The 24,880-nt window shown below is 36.4% G+C and overlaps 1 protein-coding gene across 4 annotated transcripts in view; it reads right to left on the bottom strand.

Moving 5' to 3' along the window:
* Positions 1 to 7,864: 7,864 nt before the first annotated feature.
* Positions 7,865 to 24,880, bottom strand: part of LOC149203496 (Thioredoxin superfamily protein) — a 459,228-nt gene continuing 442,212 nt past the window's right edge. For all 4 annotated transcript variants that reach the window (XM_089400196.1, XM_089400198.1, XM_089400200.1 and 1 more), the window contains one exon: positions 7,865 to 8,124. In XM_089400196.1, the coding sequence (XP_089256322.1) occupies positions 8,065 to 8,124 (60 nt within the window). In that variant the 3' untranslated portion in view covers positions 7,865 to 8,064. The remainder of the gene's footprint in view (positions 8,125 to 24,880) is intronic.

Below are 24,880 nucleotides of genomic sequence, written 5' to 3'. Positions count from 1 at the left end.
AGGAAGTTTACATGGATTCCCATTAGAGGAAACTTCAACTTAAAAGTGCCCATGGAATTTTCATGTAAACTAATCAAAATCCTTTAAATTTAAAAATAGATACATGTAAACATTTTGGTGGAAAAAGAAGAAAACTACTTTTTGTAATTGTATTTTTGGCTTATCTCCTTATAGGTTTACTTAAATTTCAAGTGTAGACACTTGTTGGATGGATATTTAAATTCCACATCCAATGAGTACCCATTGTGCATACTTCTGAGAAGATCCACATTGATAAAAATTGAAGATACAAGACAGACATTGATAAAAATTAAAGATACATTATAAAAGTGTGTTGAACATGCTATTTTAATGTATCTTCAATTTTTATTAATGTGGGTCTTGTATCTTCAATTTTTATCAATGTGAGTCTCATCGAAAGTATGCACAATGGGTATTCGTTGGATGTGGAATTTGATTCAACATCCAATGAGTGTCTACACTTGAAATTTGAGTAAACCTATATTAAGGAGATAAGCCAAAAATATAATTAGGTAAAGTAGTTTTCTTATTTTCCCTCTAAAATTCATAAATCTTATTTTATTATTTTATTATTTTTCCTTAAAAGGCCACTTTTAGGTTGAAATTTCCTCTAATGTTCGATGAAGTAAAGCATGGGGCTTCTAAGGAAGAATGATCATTCTACATAATGTCCTAAAGAGATAGACGTGCCTTGTGAATTGGTAGAACCAGTTGTTGTTCTTGAAATCGGAAGGAGACCAACATGACTTAGATCTACCTTGGAAGAAGTAGACGAACATGTAGCTCTAGATGGCACATTTAGAGAAAGTAATAAACCTAAAAGGTTTTCTTGTTATGAAACTCTTATGACTAATCTTATTGAAGCATAACCTTCCACTTATGAAGAAGTTTCCAGCCAAGTGTGGAAGGAGGCCATGGATGAATAATATCAATCCATCATGAAGAATGATGTCTGGGAGATTGTGCAAAGACCTGCAGGGAAGTCAATGGTGACTTCCAAGTGGATATACAAGATTCTTGCAGATGGAAGTATGGACAACTACAAGGCACAATTTGTGGCTAGAGGGTTCTCTCAGAAAGAGGGAGAAGACTATAATGAGACCTCTACCCTAGTTGCCAGGTACACCTCCATTAGATCCGTTATTTCTCTTGTTGCTTCATTGGGATGGATTTTACATTAGATGGAAAATATTTATTTTCTTAATGGCGTAATTATGGAAGAGGTGTACATATAGCAACCTCATGGATATGAGGTGCATGGGAATGAATATCATCTTTGCATATTAAAGAAGGCCTTGTATGGACTCAAGAAATCTCCAAGAGCTTGGTATGCACGAATTGATAGATACCTAGCGAGACTTGGATTTACTAAGAGTGATGTTGATCCAAACCTCTATTTCAAGATTGTGAAGAATGCACCTGTGATTTTATTCATATATGTTGATCATTTGTTTCTAACAGGTGTTAAGCCTCTCATCATTCATTGTAAGAGGGAGTTGGTCTTTGAGTTTCACATGAAGGATCTTGGTACGATGCATTATTATTTGGGATTGGAAGTATGGAAAAACTCTTGCATAATCTTCCATGGTCAAAAGAAAGTATGTTATTAATATCCTTCAAAATTTTGGCATGATAAACTTTAAATCCATGACAACTCCCATGGAGACTAATTTGAAGAAGATGAGAGACTATGAGTCAAACTTGGTAGACCATTGATGTACTAGTGGTTGATTAGCTCGTTGATGTATTTGGTTAATACTACGTTGGACATTTGCTTTGCAGTAAACACATTGAACTAGTTTTAGGTGAAATTGAGACACGAGCATTGGATTGCAGCAAAGCACATATTGAGATATCTACATGGTACTATGAACTATGGTTTGCAATATCTCTCAAATAGGGATGTACAACGACAGGGATACACAATTTTTCACTAGGAAGGGAATGTAGATGACATGAAGAGTACTTTCGGGGTATGCTTCAGTATGAGCTCCGTTATGATATCTTGGATGAGTTGGAAGCATAGATCTGTCACACTCAACACTACATAAGTAGAGTATATCGCAACCAATGAAGCTTGTACTAAAGTAGTGTGGTTTTGGAAGTTGTTTGCAGGAATGTTCGACTAGGAGCTGGAACCAACTGTGATATATTGTGACAGTCAAGTTTTGTGAAGCTTTCAAAGAATCTCATGTTCCATGACAAGTCAAAGCATATTGAGATCAAGTACCACTACATATATGACATGGTGCAAAGAAGAGCGATAAGGCTCGAGTACATCTCCATTGATGAGCAAACAACTAATATTTTGATGAAGCCTTTGTCCAGAGAGAAGTTCATATACTTTAGGGATAAGCTGACGCTTGTGGAGATTACCCCTCTTGTTGAGAGGGAGTGTTGATATGATAGCATCATGGAAAATTGTTCTCCCTGAGTCAAAGATGTTGACTAGTTGGGGAGAACAATCCTAGTAGCACAAGATCACTAAGTTGAGTGTGCGGTTTACAACATCAAGATAAGGAGCTCATTTAACATCAGACCTAGTTGCTTAGGTAGAGTGTGGCCTTTGGAGTTTCACCAGGTTGGTGAACCAAGACTAATATAGGTTAGGAGTACTGACCAGTTGGGTCAGTGGTACTGACTAGAGATATGATGACTAGTTGATGCTAAATGTTATGCCACGTGTCAGGAGTACTTAGAAATTGGGTCAGTGGTACCGACCAATTATGGATACTAGTTGATGCTAGCAATATGTTAGAGATTCCAACTAGTTGATGTTGATACTTACTAGTTGATGCTGGCAGTTTGCCAAAGATTCCAACTAGTTGATATTGATAATTACTTGTTGATGCTGACAATTTGTCAGAGATTCCAATTAGTTGATGTTGATGATGATGTCAAAGATGCTGACAATATGATGATTTTTCTATACCATTTTTCATAGAGAAATTTGTCAGCTTGAGAATACCTATGACAGTCATCATGAATACCTCCCTAGTTAAGAGGGAGCGTTGAACTTTGTAACTATGGTCAATTTTCATAATGTATATTTGGCGCTTGATGTATTTATATTGATTATTGTGAAGTATATTTTAAATGCCAGAGTAAAAAGAAAATTATAGTTTGAATCAAGCCCCATTTGGACTTTTTAAAGAAGAAAATTTGAATTTTTAAAATTGAAATTTTTGGCTCCAAGAATGTAAGTCAACCTCCCTCCAAGTCAATTCGGCCTTAGCAGAACCACACCCATTCAACCCAGGAAGATCACTATATAAAGGCAGTTCGACCTCCTCCTCATGACACCAATTCATATCTCTCTCATCAAGCATATTTTGAACAAGCAAGCAAAGGACGAGGATAAGGAGGATGAAAAGAAGGAAAAATTTCATCTCTCTCTCTCTCTCTCTCTCTCTCTTAAGCTCACGTGTGTATAGTCTCTGTCTCTCCATGTTCACATATTTTCTGGGCAGTTCTATTGTAGGGGGTTGGAATTTTGGGAAATTTTAGGGGATGAAATTTTTGGGTTTCTGGGTAGAATCAGGAGGCAAAAATTTGGCCTAGGGCAGATCAAAAGGCAGAGTACTAGATCAGATTGGAAGGCTTGACTTGGAGGGAGAAGACCAATCTTGACCATAGATTTTTTGAAGGTTAGTATAACCTAGTTGTTGACTAGAGGTCTAAGTGTGTCTCATGTTGAACTGAAGAATTTCTTTATTGAAAAGGGTTGCTGGTTTTTTCCCCATAGTGGGTTTTCCAAGGGTAAATTGTGTGCTCTCTTTGTGCATTGTGATCTATATTGTTCTTGTATGGTTGAATTTATGAAGTATTATTGCTTAATGATATACTGGGAAAAATAAAAGAAAATCAACATCATTAGCAGTAATTATTAGTTTTCAGAAATATTGTGTTATTATTTATTGCACTTGAAAAATCAACAAAAACAAGGTGGACACTCTAGAGAAGTGTGCGAAGAGCCTAGATCCATGTGCATATCTCCTCTTAATAATGGAAAGAAAGTAAGCACTCTAGGGAAAAATGGATGAAAGGTGGAACATTCTCCAAAATAAGTGTAAAATAATAAAAAACCATATCCCAAACCATCAAACCACCTCAATACCATAAGCCAAACAATAGGATGTTATATAAATATGTAAGAATAATAGAGTATTCCTCAAAAGATGTGATAAGGCATGTGGGAACACAACTGAGTGTCAATTTAACCATTAATGGACCAAAAAATCCATCATAAGTCATATCAAAACCCACTAAATGGCATGGCACACTCCCTAAGACATGTCCCCTAGGGATATGTGTTTTAGAAAGAGTTTGCACCATCTTAGTGCATATCAAATCAAGTAATGTGTCATAAACATAGGGAATACCCTTAGTTGATGGGTTTCCTTCTCTATATATAATCCAAGGGTGAACATCATGTGTGCAACGCTCTCATCAAGCCTAACGTTACATCAAGATCCAAATGCAATATGCAAGCCTCCATGTATGAAATGAAGATGCCCAAAAAGGTGATTCTCTATGAATAAGCATGTAACAAAGTATTCACATATTGACTCACATGTTGATGTCCTCAAAATGCATCTTGCTTGGGCATGGCCTTCAAATTAGGACAATCCTCATGGTATCTTAAGAGTAACATTTCCTATGGATTTTTTGTAAGCACTAGAAGCAACTATTTGGGACAGTGTTCTTAGTTTCGCATCACCAAACTATAAATCTAGACCCCAAACTCATACAGGGTCTAATATGCAATATGAAAACCTCCATGTATGAAACAAAGATGCCCAAAAAGGTGATTCTATATGAATAAGCATGTAACAAAGTATTCACATATTGGCTCACATGTTGATGTCCTCAAAATGTGTCTTGCTTGGGCATGGCCTTCAAATTGGGACAATCCTCATGGTATCTTAAGAGTAACATTTCCTATGGATTTTTTGTAAGCACTAGAAGCAACTATTTGGGACATTGTTCTTAGTTTTGCATCACCAAACTATAAATCTAGATCCCAAACTCATACATGGTATAACAAACATTGGAATACTTCCACATCTCACTTGCAAGAGAAATATTCTATTTATAGGTCCATTGTGATTATTTATGGCTACAAACATGGCTTGTGATCCCTAAAAGTAAATGTTAGGAACTCATTCATTCTATTTTGGCGTTGAACCATGCTATAAGAAATGAGACCCATCCATAATTTGAAAAATGTCAAAATTGTGTCCATCTCTCACACATGACAAAGTTTATAAGATCTCTATGCTGATACAAACCCCCATGAATCACCCATAGAAAGTCTATTTATATCCTAATCACAATCCAAAGATTGTCTCTACAAGGGCTCTATGGTGATTTGAGGCCTTGTGTATGGCCCATGAGGCCTAATATAACAATAATAAATATTAATAATCATTAGCTTAATAAAAAGCCAAAGGCCACACAACCCTTCACCTTTAGACCAAAAAATTCACATACCACCACAAAACACACTACAATAATTCATCCATTAATATCAATAAATGATTATTTAGTAATCTAACATACATTTGCACAAATAATCTATCAATATTAGTAATAAACAAGGGCTATTTATTCCAGCTAATAGCAACTCCATGGAAACACAACCTAGTTTTCGCCGTAAAACCATAGATTGGGACATTAGACCTTCTCTTCTATGTTAGATGCAGAAATTGTGCCTATATCCCACTATAGGAGAAGTATTCCCTCTATAGGGTGTACATCATGGTATAATCCCCATACATGGCCCATGGGACCTAGAAAAAATAGTAGGGATGATGACATTGGTTTAAGAAAAAGAAACCATGAAAATCATGCCCATATCCTACTTATAAGCATTCCCCATATGGTTTCTTAGAAGTGACTACGAAGGTCTAAGTCTATGGTGATTGGCTCTAAAGTAGTCATTTTTGGCATCATACCATGGAGTCATCAATGAAAAATAGTTATTAAGAATACAATAATGTCTCTATATGCCAATAATGCACATGATCTATTATGCATTGATCTCCTTATGTTCTTCATATCACGCACAAATTGAATTTACTCAAAGGGAAAAATATATAGATTTTGTTGAATCACAAATATTTTTATTCCTTGATAACACATATGCATTCCTTGGACATAGATTGCATGTCAACTGAGTTGCTAGGCTAGGACTTCCTCCAACGAATATTTTATGAACCTGTTCATCTTCTATATTTTCATAATGTGTATGGGTTTCTTACATTTTGGATTGCATCTAAAAGGTCTACCAACTTCATGTGCTCACCCCATGAATTATTATTAATACACATTCAAGGTGGAAATTACCACTAGTCTACATATGGGGCAAAAGTACATTTATCGTTAATTACTATTCTAGCACACATCTAACATTTATGGTTGTTACATCAAATAAGATCACTCTAGATTGTGTAGTGGAGTGGGTTCAATTTTTGGACTATGAAAACCTCCCATTTTGTTGGAAATTTTGTCATGCATAGAAATATATTTAAGAGTTTGCCTATATAGGAAGTAGCATACAAGAGAAGAAAGGTCATCTCTAGGAAAAAAAGAGGGGCCTTCTATATATCTTCCATTATCATCTCTACCAATTCTATAAGTAGTTATGATGCTTTAATCAAAATGCAAGGCTCCAACATGGTCTTAAAGCTATGACACATGTTTTCCATGCAGAAAGGACCATACTTGGGATTAATTTCCAATGGTTTGGTGTTGCTCAATGATGAAAATGACTACAAGGATAAGGAAACAATGGATGAAAGAGTCAACATCCACAAGCAGGAGTTAAACCACTTCAAATTTCTGCTTCTTGGTAATGGGTTTCCTACAAGAGGACATTCCAAAGGAACTTTCTCAAAAAAAAAAATGGATACATTCTCCTTTAATGCAATAATAGGAGATATGGTAAGCTCTCTAGTGAAGGTCAATGATGACAATCATTCTTTATTTGATTATCCTTTGGTATTGTTTTTATTGTTTACTCAATAAATCCTCAAAGTACCTTAGTGATTGTGAGTTTTCGTTGACTTAGCTTTGATTGTGTTATTATGCGATAGTTGTTTCTCAGTGATTCAAGAAAGCAAATAATGCTCTAAAAGGGAAAGGTAAGAAGATTCAATACAAGCCTCTTGTTTTCTCTTCACTGAGATCCCATGCTAGGACCTCTTGGTCACATTTAGTTTATAGAGGGATCTAATGGCCTCCCTGATAGGATTAACATTCTTTGATGAGAAACCATCCATCTATGCTATGTAACTTCATATTTTGTTTAAGATGTTTCATGTATCTTCTTTTTGACATGCATAGTTGAGGATAATTACTCACCCTACATATTTGATAGTTGTATATTGAAGTTAACTAAAAAAATTTCACTAATCTAAAAAAATCTAAAAAAAAATAAATAAACTAAAAGTTTAAAATTTAATATTCAAATAATTATACTTTACATTGATGTAGCATTCTTCTTTCAAATAATATATAATCAATCAACTTTAAATAAATAAAATAAAATTATTTCCTTTTAAATTTATGAAATATAAGTTTTACTCTTTTATAAACTCATAATATCGTATTTATTATTCATAAAATAAATGAAAACTCCACATGAAATAGACGAAACTTTACCCCAACCTTGTCTTTAGGCCTACATGTGTAAATGAATTGCCTTGATATCTAAAAGTTTAAATTCTCACTTTTTGTACCCCTACCTCCACCTTCGATTACATGTATGTATGTGTACTATACTATCATTGTACACCATTTATATCTAAGCTTAGATAGTATACCATAACGTTAAGCAGACTCAACATAAAGATACACATGGATGATTATTATCATAAATTTGTATATTACCATTTTTCAATCTGTAAATTCAAGATCATGACAAAATTAGATAAATTATGGTTTTGTAAAAACAAACATACTACATGGTGCATAAGCATGAAAGAGATTTATTTATAGCCAATGAATTGTTGGGATAGATTGAAAAAACTGCGCACTTTATTAAGTACAGCATGCCTTCATAACATCTTCAATGTTTGGATCATCCCCCGCCTCTTTATCCTGTGGAAAAATCACTCTCAAAAGTTTCAATAATAAAATTGAAAGCACTTCTATGCGAAAAAATAATAAACGATGCATGGGAAAGATGCACGAAGCCAAGCACATACTAGTGGAAAACAATTACCATGTCAGCATATTAACACGAAAGCATGTGAAAAAAACCAAGAGGTTGTGATGTTGGACACCCCAAATGGACAAATCCATACTAAAGTTTTAAAGTTTTATGCACGGTAGGTATAAATCTAAACTTCAATGTGTGACAAAAATCAATTAACAGGTAAAAGCTTGGACAATTTAGTTTCAAAAACCAAAAAAGTTCTAAACTCACCATTAAACTAAAAACCAAAAAATTCTAACTTCACCATTAAACAATAAGAAGCCTTCACGACTTAAACTAGTCTATGTCTTATTTTTGTTAGAATTTGTGGTAATATTGTTTAGTGGTCACATTTGTTCATGTACTTAATGGAGTTAGTAGCATTTGAGGTCATCATTGGTGGGATATTAATGTACATCTAAGTAGCAATCACTAGATTTATTAGGACCATATTTTTACTTAAATATAAATTTGTGTGGTCCCTTATGCCTTGATAAGATAAGAGTTTGGTAGGTGAATTTTATTTATCCATGACGTTGCTTTCTCATTAAGTCATGAGGCCTTTACTCAACTACCTAGGATCATTATTATCCAATCTCATTGTGAATCATCTCACAAACTCGGGGAGACTTGGAGGTTTATTACAACATGATTTTAGAGGTAATAAAGTGGTTTATCTTTGACAATAGATGTTCCCTCTACACATTCAAAGGTTTAAACACTATAATATTTGTGCATTTATCTCTGGTTCTTTCTCTTGACTTGCTTATGTTTATGGTGCATGCTCATAGAAGATTCAACAATTGATGATGAAGGTTTGTGTTCTTTATTTTGTAACAATATCAAAGATAGAAAAAGAAGGAAAACAAAATCATAAATTCTTAAATAACAAATTTAGAATTTAAGTTTGTCAAGCATGGTTATGCAAGGTTCTCATTGAAATGTTGAATTAAGTCTCAATTCCCAATATGTTCACTCCCTAGTGAGAAATCCTAGACTAGTAGGCAAGTCCATGCTTAAGTTTTAGGTGGATTTTGACACAAAAGGCTATCATATGTAAAACTTAGCCAACTAGTCCTCCTAATTTGATGGGGAACTTCTCTGTTTTACAATGAGGTATGTTCCTATTTTTTTTACTCCAAAAAGTACACAAGATAAATTCTTAAAACTTATAGGATTAGATGAATATGATATGAAAGCAATTCAAGATCAAACTCATGATCTTGGATCCATTAGTATTTTAAGTTGATAAGAATTGTCATCCTTATCACTATTTCAAAAAGGTAAAGGAGAATTTTCAAGTGTATTGACAAAGAATGCTTCATTGATCAAATTTGTGAGTTATTAAGGGAAGCAAGCAATTTCATTATGGATTCGAGACAAATGCACAAGACCATTTAGCTTAAGAATAAAATTCACCATATTATTAATGGTGCATTTTTCCTATTCAAACAACTTCTCAACCTACAATTGTCCTTCAGAAGGGGCAATCACCAACTCTCAACATCCAAAGTCCCTGGTTGTAAGGTATGCCATTGGTAACAAACCAAAATAGGGGGAGAACATATAGTTTGTGAAGTATGGTAATAATGGAGCCTTGGCCCTTCAAAATGACAATGTCTATTTTGTTTTATATTTTTCTCATTATTAGAAGGATAGTTACATACTACCTTGATACAATGGAAAAATTATCTTACCCAAACTCTTTGTAATTCAAAGTTGCAAGCTTCTTTCCAAGATTTTAAAAGTTTTTAAAAGATTAACAAATTGTATCTTTGCACTACATTCAAAACTAAAATGACAATGATGATCACCATCCACTAAGATTGGATTTGGTCTATTGGACCTTAAAAAGGTAAGGGATTACTTAGATTTCTTTAGAGTTTAATTTATATGCTAAAAAATAAATAAGAGATGCATTCCAAGATCGCCATAGTTTTGTTGAGTTATAATATTAGGAAGGTTGGTAGCGTGATAAATATTTTCAAATTAAGATCGAATATGGGCATACACTAGACATTCTAAGAGAGAAATTTTCATCTTCAAGCCTATTAGTGTCACAAAGATGGCATATTCTTTCATCCCATGGTGTATTGGGAATTTTCGAACACCCGATTTCACTATGGAGCTCATGATGACTTGTTCTTATCTCAAAATGTTCTTTGATAACCAAGTGTAGTCAAATAATTCAACCTCAACAACATTTAACAATCTAAGATAAATTAATCAATATAAGTAATAGGGAAAGCTAATTATTGAAATTTCATAATTTATGAAATCAATTAGGAGTATTCTTATAATGCTTAGATACATCACCCCTACGGAAACTCCTTAATGTCTCCTCTTGCATCTTGCATTGGGATTGAATTCGTGCAAATAACAAAACATGAAGTATGGATTACAACCTACTAGATAAACTTTAGTTACTTTAGTTATACCTGTAAATAGAATTGTTGATTGTAAGGTAGATCTTGTTAATCATATGTTGATAGCATTATGGTTGATGTGGAAACCCATATATCTTGTCACACCATAAAAAATGACATTTAGGTATTGGTAATTACCAAAATGAAACCAATCTTGAGAGAAGTTTGGCTCACCCTAGATACACTAAAGCTCAATCTTCTTCAGAGAACTTCAAATATGGTGTTAAGAAATTTAGTTTGTCTAAAGCATCCTCAATCAAACTAAAATTCCATTAAAACTGGTGTCACTTCTTCAAAATTTACAAACATACTGCACTCGAATCTCCAAGATCACTAAACCATAGTTACATTATTTCATCTATTTCTTTGTCTAGATTTGTAATAAGGTGCCAAATTAACACATTTTGTTGTAAGATAAATTTACAATGATTCAGTAGTGTTAAAATTGGCAACTAGGGCTAACTTCCACCTTAGGACAACTCATATGATGGAGATGATTATTGCATTGGATTCCTCTTTCGGAGAGGTGCAATTTTGATATAAAGATCATCTCATTCTAACAAGCAGAAATTTAATTTTGAATTTATTCTTCTCATGAACAAATTGTCAAAGTCGACCTTAGTCAAATGTAGGCTCATGAAGCCCAATGGATGTGTCTCCTCACCCTCAACGAATTGTATAAAAAGGAGTGACCCTTCTCTCATTTGGACACTCACTCATCTCATCATATCATCTTCTCTCTCCTCTCTTGATTGGTTCATACACTTGGAGGCTCTCTCTTCTTCGCACGTGTGGAAGGAAGGCAAATTTCAAGAGGCCGAATTTTTTGTGATTAGGGCAGTGTTGACCAATGTTGAATTTTGTTTTTGGTCAAAATTTCAATCTTTTCAGACCACATTCTTTGGCATGAAAATCAAGGAGATTGGGGACTATTTGACCGTGTTGGCTACATCGTTGACTTTGTGAATTGACTGCAGAAATTACAGCAAGGTTTGTTTGAGTTGACCAAGTTGTTTTGGGTTGACTTTGACCCTCTTTGGAGGCCACATTTTTTCTGTCGTGGACCGAGCTGATTAGAGGACGATTTGGGGCAGCTTTGACCACCATTGACTTTTTGGTTAGGACTACATTGACCATTGATTTGACTATTGTTTTGGCAGATTTGTTTTGGGCTTGTATTTATGATATTTGTACTCTCTCTCTCTCTACTAAACTATCAAAGAATAATAAGAAGATTTGATCAAAGGGTTTCTTCGCATTGGGGTTTGTCCTTAGCATCCACCACATCTTGTGTCCTCTTGTCTTGGCTTGTCTTTTGCATATGATTTTATGTTCTATTTGCATTTACTGTCAATGTGTATAATTTAATTTGATTGCTACTGGATATAATTGGAAATTGTCATTGGGTTGCTAAGGAACATTGAAGTAAATTGTGCTTAAGAATAGAACATACCATTGTTATCTAAAATTAACATGGTATCGAAGCTCAGGTGAAGACAAAGCCTAAGAAAGAGTGTAGCAAAGCAATCACTAAAGGAAGTTGTTGGACAAGGACTTGGAACTAGTCCCAATGACGACTACATATTTCTTCAAATCAGAGGACAAGATTAAGGACAAGTCCGACTATCATGCATGGAAGATGACTTTGGATTTGACATTAGAAGAAAATGATGCCATGGACTATGTTAAAGGAAGAATAACAGAGCCTCCCTCAAATGCATCCGCTGCTGCATAAACCAAGTACAAGAAAGGTGAGGTTAAAGCTAAGAAGTTTATTGTTGATTCTATTCATAAGCCTTTGGTTCCCTATATTTTTAATTTGGAAACATCTAAGGAGATGTATGAAAAGTTGGTTGGGATGTTCAAAATAAACAATGCAAATCAAATTCTCTTTCTCAAGAACAAGCTGATAGATATCAAGATGGATAAAGGAGAATCCATCCAATCCTACTTCATGAGAATCTATTGGTAAAGTTACTGGTGACCAGTAACTCTCTCTTATTGCACTTGGGGGCCTTAAAAGAGATTGTGATGTGTTCAACACTACCATTCTCAACAATGACAAGATTCTGGGATTTGATGAACTATTGGCCAAATGCACTCAAGAAGAAATAAGGATGATGGAAAGAGACAAGCTCTCAAATGGAAACAATCCTACCACCTTCTCCTCTCATTCTAAGAGAAGGAACAATGATGGTCCAAGGAATCAAGGACAAGGGTTCAATCAAGGATTCAAAGAAGGAAGAAAATGAAGGTTCTTCAATTGTAATAGGTTTGGCCACTTTGCTAGAGAGTGTCCTCACAAGAAGGATACTCCAAGAGATGATGACAATAATAACAACAACTTCAAGGGCAATGGAAATCAAAGGACAACGGGTTCAATAACAAAGGAAAGAGGAATGCTCCTGCTGCTCGAAATGGAAATGGTCGTCCTCCCAAGAATTTGAGAAACTCCAAGTATGATGAAGTTAATGTTGTAAAACAAAAAGACTTTTATCTTATCTCTGTCCTCTCCACCACCTCTCCTCTAGATAAATTGGACCATTGGTTGATTGATAGTGGTGCCTCAAGGCACTTCACTAGATACAAGGGGCCCTTTTTAACTTGGTTGAAAAGAAGACAAATATGGAGATTATACTTGGGGATAATTCCACTTATCCCATGAAAGGAATTGGGATTGTTACTCTTCACTTAAATCAAGGTCAAACTCTTCATTTGCAAGAAGTGTTATATGTACCCGATCTGAAAAAGAACTTGGTTTCTATTTCTATTAGAAGATAAGGGTTTCAAGGTGACATTCATTGATGGGAAGGTTTTTCTTTGGCAAAGGAACACAAGAGATGCATTCACTCTTGGATTCAGGGTTAAAGGTGATGCAGGAGCATGAGGCTTGAAGACAAAAGACTTCGAATTTTATTCCAAAAATACAAAAAAAGTTTACAAGCAAAGGAGTGGGATCCTTTAGCTATCACTTTACAAAGCTTTCTAGATAGGATTTGAGCTAGAATTCAGGGATTTGAATTATCTTGTAATTAATTCAAGTATTTAGGCTTAGTTGAGATTCTTGAGGAGAATATCATGCAGATTAGATGTTATCTAGGATTAGGCAGTTTCGATCCATTGATTTAGGATCTGGTTGTTGTATGTACAGGTATTTATGTAAGTTTTGAATTAGTGTAATGGGATTTGGCTGTGGAGGATTGGATTGTAAAATTTGGAATCTCTCTGTGTCTCTGTGTATTCTGTGCATGAATGGTCAATCCCAGAGGTTTTAATTTCCTTCAAAATATTTCTGAGTTTTGTTGATTTCCAGTTTGAACCTCTAGAATTAGAGTTTTGTATAATCTTGTGTTATCGCATCTAAATCTTCATTCATTGTGCATTGAAATAACCTGGATATATTCAAAATCACAGAGTTAGTTAGTGATATCCTGAATATGATAGATAAGAACTAAACTTGGCGGAAGTGCTAAATCTTGGCGGAACGAGGAAAACCTGATAAATTTGTGAGAAACCTAGGAAAAGATCTGAATCGTCCGATCAATAGATCCAATAGATCTAATGGTCATCGCGTGCCAACAAGCACATGCATTAGTCAAAATAGAAAAGCAGTCTTCGTAGGTGTAAGTTGTATCTCGCGCGGTCTCAAGGTGGTAAGTGGTATTTTGAAAATTCATGCGATTAGCCTTAATGGCTGACACATAGCACGAGAAAACCACTTTTCTTGCGTGCTCTCAACTTGTTATACATTGTGCAAGATTCCACACGAGATTACGCGACAATCGTTGGATCAAGCGGGATTGATCAATGGTGGAGATCGGCCAAGCTAGTTGGCGAGTGGGTGAAGTGATAACTGTTGGATTCAGGAATGAGATCGACGGCAGAGCTTTAACGCGCTAAAGATTTGGAATGGCGGACGCGATGAAGTTATGAACCAAGGTTTTAATTCCTTTTGATTCTGTGGAAAATCTGAAGGTTTGCCAAATAATGGGTAAAATAAACAATTTTGTTATTTTAGCAGAATAACTAAAATTGGAGGTTGATGACTGATACTCCAAAGGAAACCCAAGAAGAAGTTCCACCTGAGCTTGAAGAAATCGTTTCTCGTTTTGAACAATTGTCCTTAACACTTGCAACCAGCACACCATTAGTGGTATCAGAGCAGCGTATTGACACTGAATAGGATCTCAAAGATCAGAAAAAGAAATCCAACATGGCTTCCAGAGTTGGAGGAAGATGTGGTGGTGGTCGAAGAAGAGGAAGACCAGTTGCAAATGCTAAAGTGTTGGACGCTATGCAACAGATGCAAGCTAGATTAGAAGCGGTGGAAACGGGAAATCAAGGAGATGCATGTGCTGGAGATGTCAGTGAGCCTGAAGTTGAAGCTGTAGAAGAAGAGGAACCTACAGAAGTTACTCCTGAAATGAGATTCTTTAAATCAGTGTTGGGAACCATATCTAAACCCAGACTTGAGGGTTCAGTTTATATAGGAGGTTTAAACCTTGAGGAGTTGATAGACTGGATTAATGACATGGATAAATTCTTTGATTATGAAGAAATGGAAGAAGGAAAGAGAGTGAAATTTGTTGTCACAAAATTGAAAGGACATGCAGCACTTTGGTGGGATGGAGTGCAGGTAGAAAGAAGGAGACTTGGTAAGCAACCAATTAAAAAGTGGAACAGGATGGTGGCAAAGTTGAGAGGTAAGTTTTTGCCAAGTGATTATCAACTTTCATTATATAGACAGATGCAGAATCTTAGACAGAGGTCTTTGACAGTGAAAGAATACACAGAGGAATTTTACAAAGTGAGCATAAGAGCTGGACAAATTCAAGATACAGACGAGAAGGTTGCAAGATACATAAATGGTCTCAGAATGGAGATCCAAGATGAGATAAGTGTGTTGTTTCTTAAAACAATAGAAGAGGCTTATCAGATGGTATTGAGGGTTAAAAAACTCACGAGGAAGCAATCTGCCAAAAGTAGAGGTACTGTCTGAAGAAGAGGAAGTCAAGGTGGTAGAGGAAGATCTACAACACCTAGAGATGGAGCTAGCAGTAGCTCGAATTAGCATACAGCCACAGAAGGTGATGCAAGTGGCAGAAGGAGTTTTTTCAGAGGAAGAGGAGGCAGAGGAAAAGGAAGAGAAATCAGATGTTACAGATGTAACAAGTTGGGACACAGAGCCTATGAGTGCCCAGAAAACACAGGGACAAATCAGAGAAATGTAATTGTTGCTCAGACTGAAGAAGAAAATGTACCAGAGAAAGGGGAATCTTTGGTAGTTAACAAAGTTTTGTTAAATCTAGCAAAGGAAGTTGTTGAACCAGCACAGAGAAAGACTTTGTTCAAGACTGTGTGCAAGGTTCAAGGAAAATGCTGTCAAATGATAATTGATAGTGGTAGCACCAATAATTTGGTCTCTACAGAAGTGGTGGAAAAGTTGAAATTAAAGACAAAGAAACATCCAACACCTTACAAGGTGTCATGGCTTCAAAAAGGACATCAGTTGTTAGTGAATGAACAGTGTGAAGTGGAGTTGCAGTTGGGCAGATACAAAGACAAAATTCTGTGTGATGTGATGCCTATGGATGTGTGTCACATATTGCTGGGAAGACCTTGGCAGTATGACAGAGGAGCTATGCATGATGGGAAAAAGAATACATACAAATTTGGTAAAGATGGTATTAATCATACATTGCTGCCTATGGAAGAAGAGGATGCATCAAGAAAATCTGATCCAAAGACTCTATTACTGAGTGGAAAATAATACTTGTAGCAGATTGAAGAGGATGAGGTAAATTTTGCATTGATTTTCAAACCCAAGGTAATAATTACTTCCACTAAAATTTTTGATTTGCCAATTGAAATTCAAGAGATGCTGGAAAATTATTATGATATCATTGTAGATGATTTGCCTAATGAGTTACCACCCATTAGAAGAATTAGTCATCATATAGATTTGATTCCAGGGGAAAATCTACCAAATAAAGCAGCTTACGGGATGACTCCCATAGAAAATGAAGAAATTAGAAAACAGGTTCAGGAACTGTTAGATAAAGGACTGGTTAGAGAGAGTTTGAGTCCTTGTGCAGTGCCAACAGTGTTGAGTCCAAAGAAAGACGGAGGCTGGAGAATGTGCACTGATTCAAGAGCAATCAACAAAATAAAAATCAGGTACAGATTTCCTTTACCTAGAATTGAAGTTTTGATGGATTGTTTAAGTGGAGCAAGATATTTTAGAAAGCTGGATTTAAAAAGTGGTTATCATCAAATAAGGATTATAGAAGGAGATGAATGGAAAAATGTTTTTAAAACAAATGAAGGACCGTATGAATGGATGGTAATGCCTTTTGGGTTATTAAATGCTTCTAGTACATTTATGAGGCTTATGAATGAAGTGTTGAAAGAATTTATTTGTAAATTTGTAATAGTATATCTGGATGATATATTAGTTTATAGCAGATCTAAAGAGGAACATATGAGACATCTGAGTTATGTCTTATAGATGCTGCAACAAGAAAAGTTACTGCTAAATTTAAAGAAATGTTCATTCATGAAGGAAGAGTTGGTATATTTGGGCTTTGTTGTTTCTGCTGATGGATTAGAGATGGATCCAGAGAAGATAAAAGCAATCGTAGAATGGCCTTCACCAAAAAGTGTTTTTGAGGTAAGAAGTTTCCATAGTCTTGCTAGTTTTAATAGAAAATTCATAAGGAATTTTAGTAAGATCAATGCTTCTATTATTGATACTATCAAGAAGGATAAATAGCCATTTAAATGCACTATTGACGCAGAAAATAACTTCCAGCTGTTGAAAAGAAAGATCACTGAAAACCTATTTTAATTTTGTCTGATTTTAATAAACCTTTTCAAGTGAAATGTGATGCTAGTGGAAAAGCTATTGGCGCTATTTTAAGTCAGGAGGACAGACCTGTAGCTTATTTCAGTGAAAAACTGAATAAATCGAAGAAGAAGTATTCTTCTTATGATAAGGAATTTTACGCAGTGGTACAGTCATTGAAAAATTGGAGACATTACTTGATGTCTAAAGAGTTTATACTTTATCAGACAATCATGCATTGCAGTACATTATGCAACAGCCAAAGCTTAGTCAGAAACATGCAAAATGGGTAGAATATTTTCAAAGTTTTAATTTTGTATTAAAACATATACATGGCCAATCAAACAAAGTAGTAGATGCTTTAAGCAGAAATAAACATTTTAGTTCAAGAAAGTCAAATTCAAGTGTTGGGTTTTGATTTTCTTAAAGAATTATACGAGAAAGATTTAGATTTTAAGGAGGCATTTGAAGCTTGTAAAAATCTTGTTTTGTTAGAAAGAAGTAAGTGGCTGGATTTTTTCTTTGCAAGAAGGATTGTTGTTTACAAGAAATCAGCTGTGCATACCAAATTGCTCTATGAGGGAAAATTTAATCAAGGAGAAACATAGTGGTGGACTTGGAGGACATTTTGGAGCAGACAAGACTTATGAACAGTTGAATCGGTTTTATTTATGGCCGAAGATGAGATCTGAAGTGGAGAAGTATGTGAAAAATTGTAAAGTCTGTTAGTATGCAAAAGGAAGGAGCCAAAACATAGGTTTGTATGTTCCATTACCTATTCCAGATAGAACTTGGGATATGGTAAGTATCGACTTTGTTTTGGGTTTACCGAAAACTCAAAGAGGAAATGATTCAATTTATGTTGTGGTTGACAGATTTTCTAAAATGGCACATTTTATTCCATGTTATAAAAATAGTGATGCTACTCACATTGCTAATATGTTTTTTAAGGAGATTCATGGGTTACCTAAGAGCATTGTTTTAGAAAGAGACACCATATTTGTTGGTCATTTTTGGAGGACCTTGTGGAAGAAACTTGGTACTAAATTGAGTTTCAGTTCAGCTCATCATCCTTAGACTGATGGACAGACTGAAGTTGTAAACAGAAGCTTGGGTAATCTTCTGATAAGTCTTGCAGGTGAACATCCAAAACAATGGGATCAAATTTTGGCACATGCTGAATATGCTTATAATGATTCTCCTAACAGGAGTAGAGGGTAGAGTCCATTCCATATAGTTTATGGAATGCACCCAAGAGGAGTGTCTGAATTAAGAGACTTGGGCAAAGCTGAAATGAGAAGTGCTAAAGGAGAAGATTTTGCTTCAGAGATTCAAGCAATACATGAACAGGTAAAACATCAGTTACATGATAACAACATAAAGTACAAGAGCAGAGCAGACTTGAAGAAGAGAGAAGTTAATTTTGAGGTTGGAGATTTGGTTTTAGCACACGAGGAAGGAAATATTTCCAAAAAGGGAGTATAACAAGTTAAAATTTAAGAAAATTGGACCATGCAGAGTCTTGAGGAAATTTTCTGCAAATGCATATGAAATTGAATTACCCCTCTGACATTGGAATATCTCCAATTTTCAATGTTGCTGATTTGTATAGGTATGAAAATAGAAATGTAGATGATACAACAGAAGATAAAGAAGAGCAAGAGGTTGATTGGGTAAAACAATTACCTACAGCAAAGGCATTGCAACCAGAAAAGATTTTAGATAAGAGATTGTTTAAAAAGACAAGAGGACAGGAGTATTTTCAGTATTTGATCAAGTGGAAGGATCAACCAATTGTTGATGCTACCTGGATGACAGATGCCATGCTACAAAAGTTGGGTAGTTCTATAGAAGAGATCATGGACAAGAGCCCATGAAGAATTTTTTCTTCAGGAGTCTGATGCAGGAGCATGAGGCTTGAAGGCAAAAGACTTTGAATTTTATTCCAAAAATACAAAAAAAGTTTACAAGCAAAGGAGTGGGATAGCTGTCACTTTACAAAGCTTTCTAGATAGGATTTGAGCTAGAATTCAGGGATTTGAATTATCTTGTAATTAATTCAAGTTTTTAGGTTTAGTTGAGATTCTTGAGGAGAATATCATGCAGATTAGATGTTATCTAGGATTAGGTAGTTTCGATCCATTGATTTAGGATCTGATTGTTGTATGTACAGGTATTTATGTAAGTTTTGAATTCGTGTAATGAGATTTGGTTGTGGAGGATTGGATTGTAAAATTTGGAATCTCTCTGTGTCTCTGTGTATTCTGTGCATGAATGGTCAATCCCGGAGGTTTTAATTTCCTTCAAAATATTTCAGAGTTTTGTTGATTTCCAGTTTCAACCTCTAGAATTAGAATTTTGTATAATCTTGTGTTATCGCGTCTAAATCTTCATTCATTGTGCATTGAAATAACTTGGATATATTCAAAATCACAGAGTTAGTTAGCGGTATCCTGAATATGATAGATAAGAACTAAACTTGGCGGAACGAGGAAAACCTGATAAATTCACGAGAAACCCAGGAAAAGATATGAATCGTCCAATCGACAGATCCAACAGATCTAATGGTCATTGCGTGCCAACAAGCACATGCGTTAGTCAGAATAGAAAAGCGGTCTTCATAGGTGTAAGTTGTATCTCGTGCGGTCTCAAGGTGGTAAGTGGTATTTTGAAAATTCACGCAATTAGCCTTAACGACTGACACGTAGCACGAGAAAACCACTTTTCTCACGTGCTCTCGGCTTGTTATACATCATGCAAGATTCCATGCGAGATTACGCGACAACCGTTGGATCAAGCGGGATTGATCAATGGTGGAGATCGACCAAGCTAGTTGGCGAGTGGGTGAAGCGATAACCGTCGGATTGAGGAATGAGATTGACAGCGGAGATTTAATGCACTAAAGGTTTGGAATGGCGGACGCGATGAGGTTATGAACCAAGGTTTTAATTCCTTTTGATTTCATGGAAAATCTGAAGGTTTGCCAAATAACGGGTAAAATAAACAATTATGCTATTTTAGCAGAATAACTAAAATTGGAGGTTGATGATTGATACTCCAAAGGAAACCCGAGAAGAAGTTCCACCCGAACTTGAAGAAATTGTTTCTAGTTTTGAAAAATTATCCTTAACACTTGCAACCAGCCCACCAGAAGGTCTCTATTAGGTTGGAGGAAGTCCGTTGGGAGCTATGACTTGTGATAATTTTCTTCAATCTGAATTATGGCATTGGAGATTTGCTCACCTTCATTTCAAAGCTTTACCTGATGTAAGGAAGATGATCATAGGGATGACCGAATTCAACTTAAATCATGAAGGTGTTTTTGAGGGATGTGAAGCTGTAAAAAATACAAGGGGAACATTCCCTTCAAGTGAGATTCAAACAACTGTTATTCTTCAATTGGTCCATTCTAATCTATCAGGTATGTTTCCCATGACATCTTTGGGTGGATAGTTGTATTATGCTAATTTTGTGGATGACTTGTCTTGCAAAACGTGGATCTATTTCTTAAATAAGAAGGATGAAGTATTCAAGTGGTTCTACTCTTTCAAAGCCTTGGTCGAAAATTAAACAGGGAATAAGATCAAAATATTGAGGACCGATAATGGTACCAAATATGAGTCAAATGAATTCAAAGACTATAGTAGAGAAGCTGGAATTAAGAGGGAGACCACTACGACATATACTCCTAAACAAAATGGTGTTTCCGAAAGGAAGAATCGTACTATCATAGAAGCCACCTAGGCTATGCTTCATGATCAAGGTCTTCCAAAGTTCCTATGGGGAGACGCTGCCAACACCACTGTGTATGTCCAACACCAATGTCCACATCAAGCTTTGGACTTCAAGACACCCAAAGAAGTATTCACTGGTAAGAAACTTGATGTTTCTCATTTTACAATTTTTGGTTGTCCCGTATACTTTCATGTGCTGAAAGAGAAAAGAAACAAACGAGATGCATCTGGGAAGAAAGGAACATTTGTGGACTACAATGAAACTTCGAAAGCATATAGAATATGTGTTTGGTCAAAGGAAAGGGGAATTAAGTCATGATGTCACTTTCGATGAAGATTCTGCTCTTAGAAAGATTCGATATCTTCCTATTCCAAGGAAGGACAATGATGATGTTGGTGCAAAAAAGCAGGATGAACCTCCGTCCGATGAACAGATGTCCGATGTTGAAGGTTTGATGGATCCCATTGATCCACCTCCTAGTGAGCCCACTACTTCAAGAAAAAGGCCTTTATGGCTCAAAAATACTCTTGAAGATGCTGAGAAACATATTGCACCAAGAGGGACATTTCGTGAAAGCAAGAAGTCGAATAGGTACCAAGGGTACTTAGCTCCCATGAGTACCATTGTACAATTTGAGCCTTGTACATTCGAATAAGTTGTAAAGAAATAGGTTTGGAAGGATGCGATGAATGAGGAATATGAGTTGATTATGAAGAATGATGTCTGGGATATGGTTCCTAGACCCAAGGACAAGTCAATGGTCACTTCGAAATGGCTCTACAAGATCAAACATGGAGCTAACGGGAGTGGTGAGAAATTCAAGGCTAGATTTGTAGTTTGAGGCTTCTCTCAAAAGGAAGGAGTAGACTATGATTATATATTTGCACTAGTTTCCCGATATACCACCATCCGTTAGATCATAGCCCTTGCAACCTCATAAGGATGGAACCTACACCAGATGGATGTCAAAATTGCCTTCTAGCATGGTTCGCTTCAGGAGGAAGTGTACGTGGAACAACCCTAGGTGTTTGAGATTCAAGATTGTGAGACACATGTATGCAGGTTAAAGAAAGCCCTCTATGGCTTGAAGCAAGCCCCTAGGGCTTGGTATGAGAGGATCGATAGCTATCTTATGAAGCTTGGATTTACGAGAAGCGATGATGACCCAAACCTATACTTCAAGGTTGAAAAAGACAGATCTCTCATTCTGGTCCTTTATGTGGATGATCTCAATCTGACAGGTAATGACCCTCTCATTCATCAATGCAAGAGGGAGTTGGCTTCCGAGTTCGAGATGAAGGACCTAGGACTAATGCATTATTTCCTAGGGTTGGAGGTCTGGAAAAAGCTAGGTGATATTTTCCTTTCTCAAGGAAAATATATTGTGAAGCTACTTGAGAGATGTGGGATGGTTGACTGCAAGTCTGTGACTACTCTAATGGAACTCAACTTTAAGAAGCTATGTGGAAGTGTTGTTGGGCTCGAATTGGCAAACCCTACTGAGTATTGTCAACTTGTGGGGGCCTTGATGTTTTTGGTCAACTCTCGTCCTGACATATGCTTCGCTATGAACACGTTGAGTCAATATATGGTCGAGCCTCATCACATTCATTGGATTGCTGCCAAGAATCTCTTGAGATATTTCTGGGGCACAATCCACTATGGACTAAGATACACTACCGGAAATTTGAGGCTTCATGGATATACAAATGTTGACTGGGCTGGCAGTGTTGTGGATCATAAGAGCACATCTAGGTGTTGCTTCTCTTTGGAGTCTGCTTCTATATCTTGGATGAAAAGGAAGCAGAAATCGGTTGCACTAAGCACAGTCGAGGCCGAATACATTGTTGCGATTATGGCATGTTGTGAAGCAATTTGGTTGATGAAGCTCCTCAGTGAGCTATTTGAGCACGTGTTAGATACCACCATGATCTTCTGTGACAACCAGAGTGGGATTCATCTATCAGATAATCTTGTGTTCCACGACTGCTCCAAGGACATTGATATCAAGTACCACTTTATCCGAGATATGGTACGACGGGGAGAAATAATGCTCCAACACATCAGAACAGATGAGAAAGTTGTAGACATTCTCACGAAACCTTTGGGGAAGGTCAAATTCTTAACCTTCCGAGAGAGACTTGGAGAAGTGGAACGACCTTCTTATGAGGGTCCCGTATGAGTTGAACACAGATCTCTGGGAGCTCCTATGGGCATGGGGTACTTCTTGGAGCTAGCTATGAGTGACCATAGGGTGAGTGGTTCACCTTCCCCTAGTGGTGCACTTGATACAGGGTGAGTGGTTCACCTTCCCCTATGATACCCCATTATGGTTTACATGTGTGTAGGGTGAGTGGTTCACCTTCCCCTACCTAGACACATGCATGTAGGGTGAGTGGTTCACCTTCCCTATGATTGGCATATGCATAGGATAAGTGGTTCACCTTCTCCTATGGCATATGAGCAGGATGAGTGGTTCACCTTCTCCTGTTGATGCCCCGGCACACTTCCTACCCATAGATTCTGGGACTCATGGGAAGTACCTCTCATTTGGCCAATGAGTTGGGAAAAGTTGGTTAGGGACCATAACACTATCGATAGACGCATCATGTACTGTCGTACTCCATATGACTAGGATGGATGGTGTTCAACAACTTGATCTAGGATCAAGGACTGACTTTAGTTAGTAGAAAGTGGTATGATGTTATGACTCACTCTTGATCACTTATTCTTTATTATTTCTTCGTCGTTCAACAGAGCAAAGCAAAGCAGAGCAAGGCAGTGATGCCATGGATGGTACAGGATGACAGGTTGGCATGATGATGGTTTGGAAGGTGGAATTCTTCCTAGTTGAGAGGGAGTGTTAAAATTGGCAACTATGGTCAACTTCCACCTTAGGACGGCTCATATGATGGAGATGATTATTGCATTGGATTCCTCTTTCGGAGAGTTACAATTTTGATATAAAGATCATCTCATTCTGACAAGCAGAAATGGAATTTTGAATTTATTCTTCTCATGAACAAATTGTTAAGGTTAGACTCAGTCAAATGTAGGCTCATGAAGCCCAATGGATGTGTCGCCTCACCCTCAATGAATTGTATAAATAGGAGTGACCCTTCTTTCAATTGGACACTCACTCATCTCATCATATCATCTTCTGTCTCCTCTCTTTATTGGTTTGTACACTTGGAGGCTCTCTCTTCTTCGCACGTGTGGAAGGAAGGCATATTTAAGAAGGCCGAAATTTCTGTGATTAGGGTAGCATTGACTTGGGGAATTTGACCAAGCGTTGACTTATATTTTTGGGCCAGAAATTCGATCTTTTCAGGACGCATTCTTTGGAATGAAAATCGAGGAGATTAGGGATTGTTTGACCGTGTTGACTGTAATGTTGACTTTCTAGTTTGACTGCAGAAATTACAGCAAGGTGTGTTTGAGTTGACCAATCTGTTTTGGGTTGACTTTGACCCTATTTGGAGGCCGTGTATTTTCTGCTATGGATCGAGCTGATTAGAGGACGATTTGGGGCAACTTTGACCACATTTGACTTTATGGTTAATGTTGCATTGACTGCTGATTTGACTGCTATTTTGGCAGATTTGTTTTGGTTTATGATATTTGTACTCTCTCTCTCTTTGCTGAACTATTGAA

The sequence above is a fragment of the Pinus tabuliformis genome, chromosome 2_1 (assembly GCF_031772625.1).
Source record: "Pinus tabuliformis cultivar Carrire ecotype Pingquan chromosome 2_1, CPIR1, whole genome shotgun sequence".
In the NCBI taxonomy this organism is placed as follows: domain Eukaryota; kingdom Viridiplantae; phylum Streptophyta; class Pinopsida; order Pinales; family Pinaceae; genus Pinus; species Pinus tabuliformis.
This window is presented reverse-complemented; position numbering and strand designations above follow the sequence as displayed.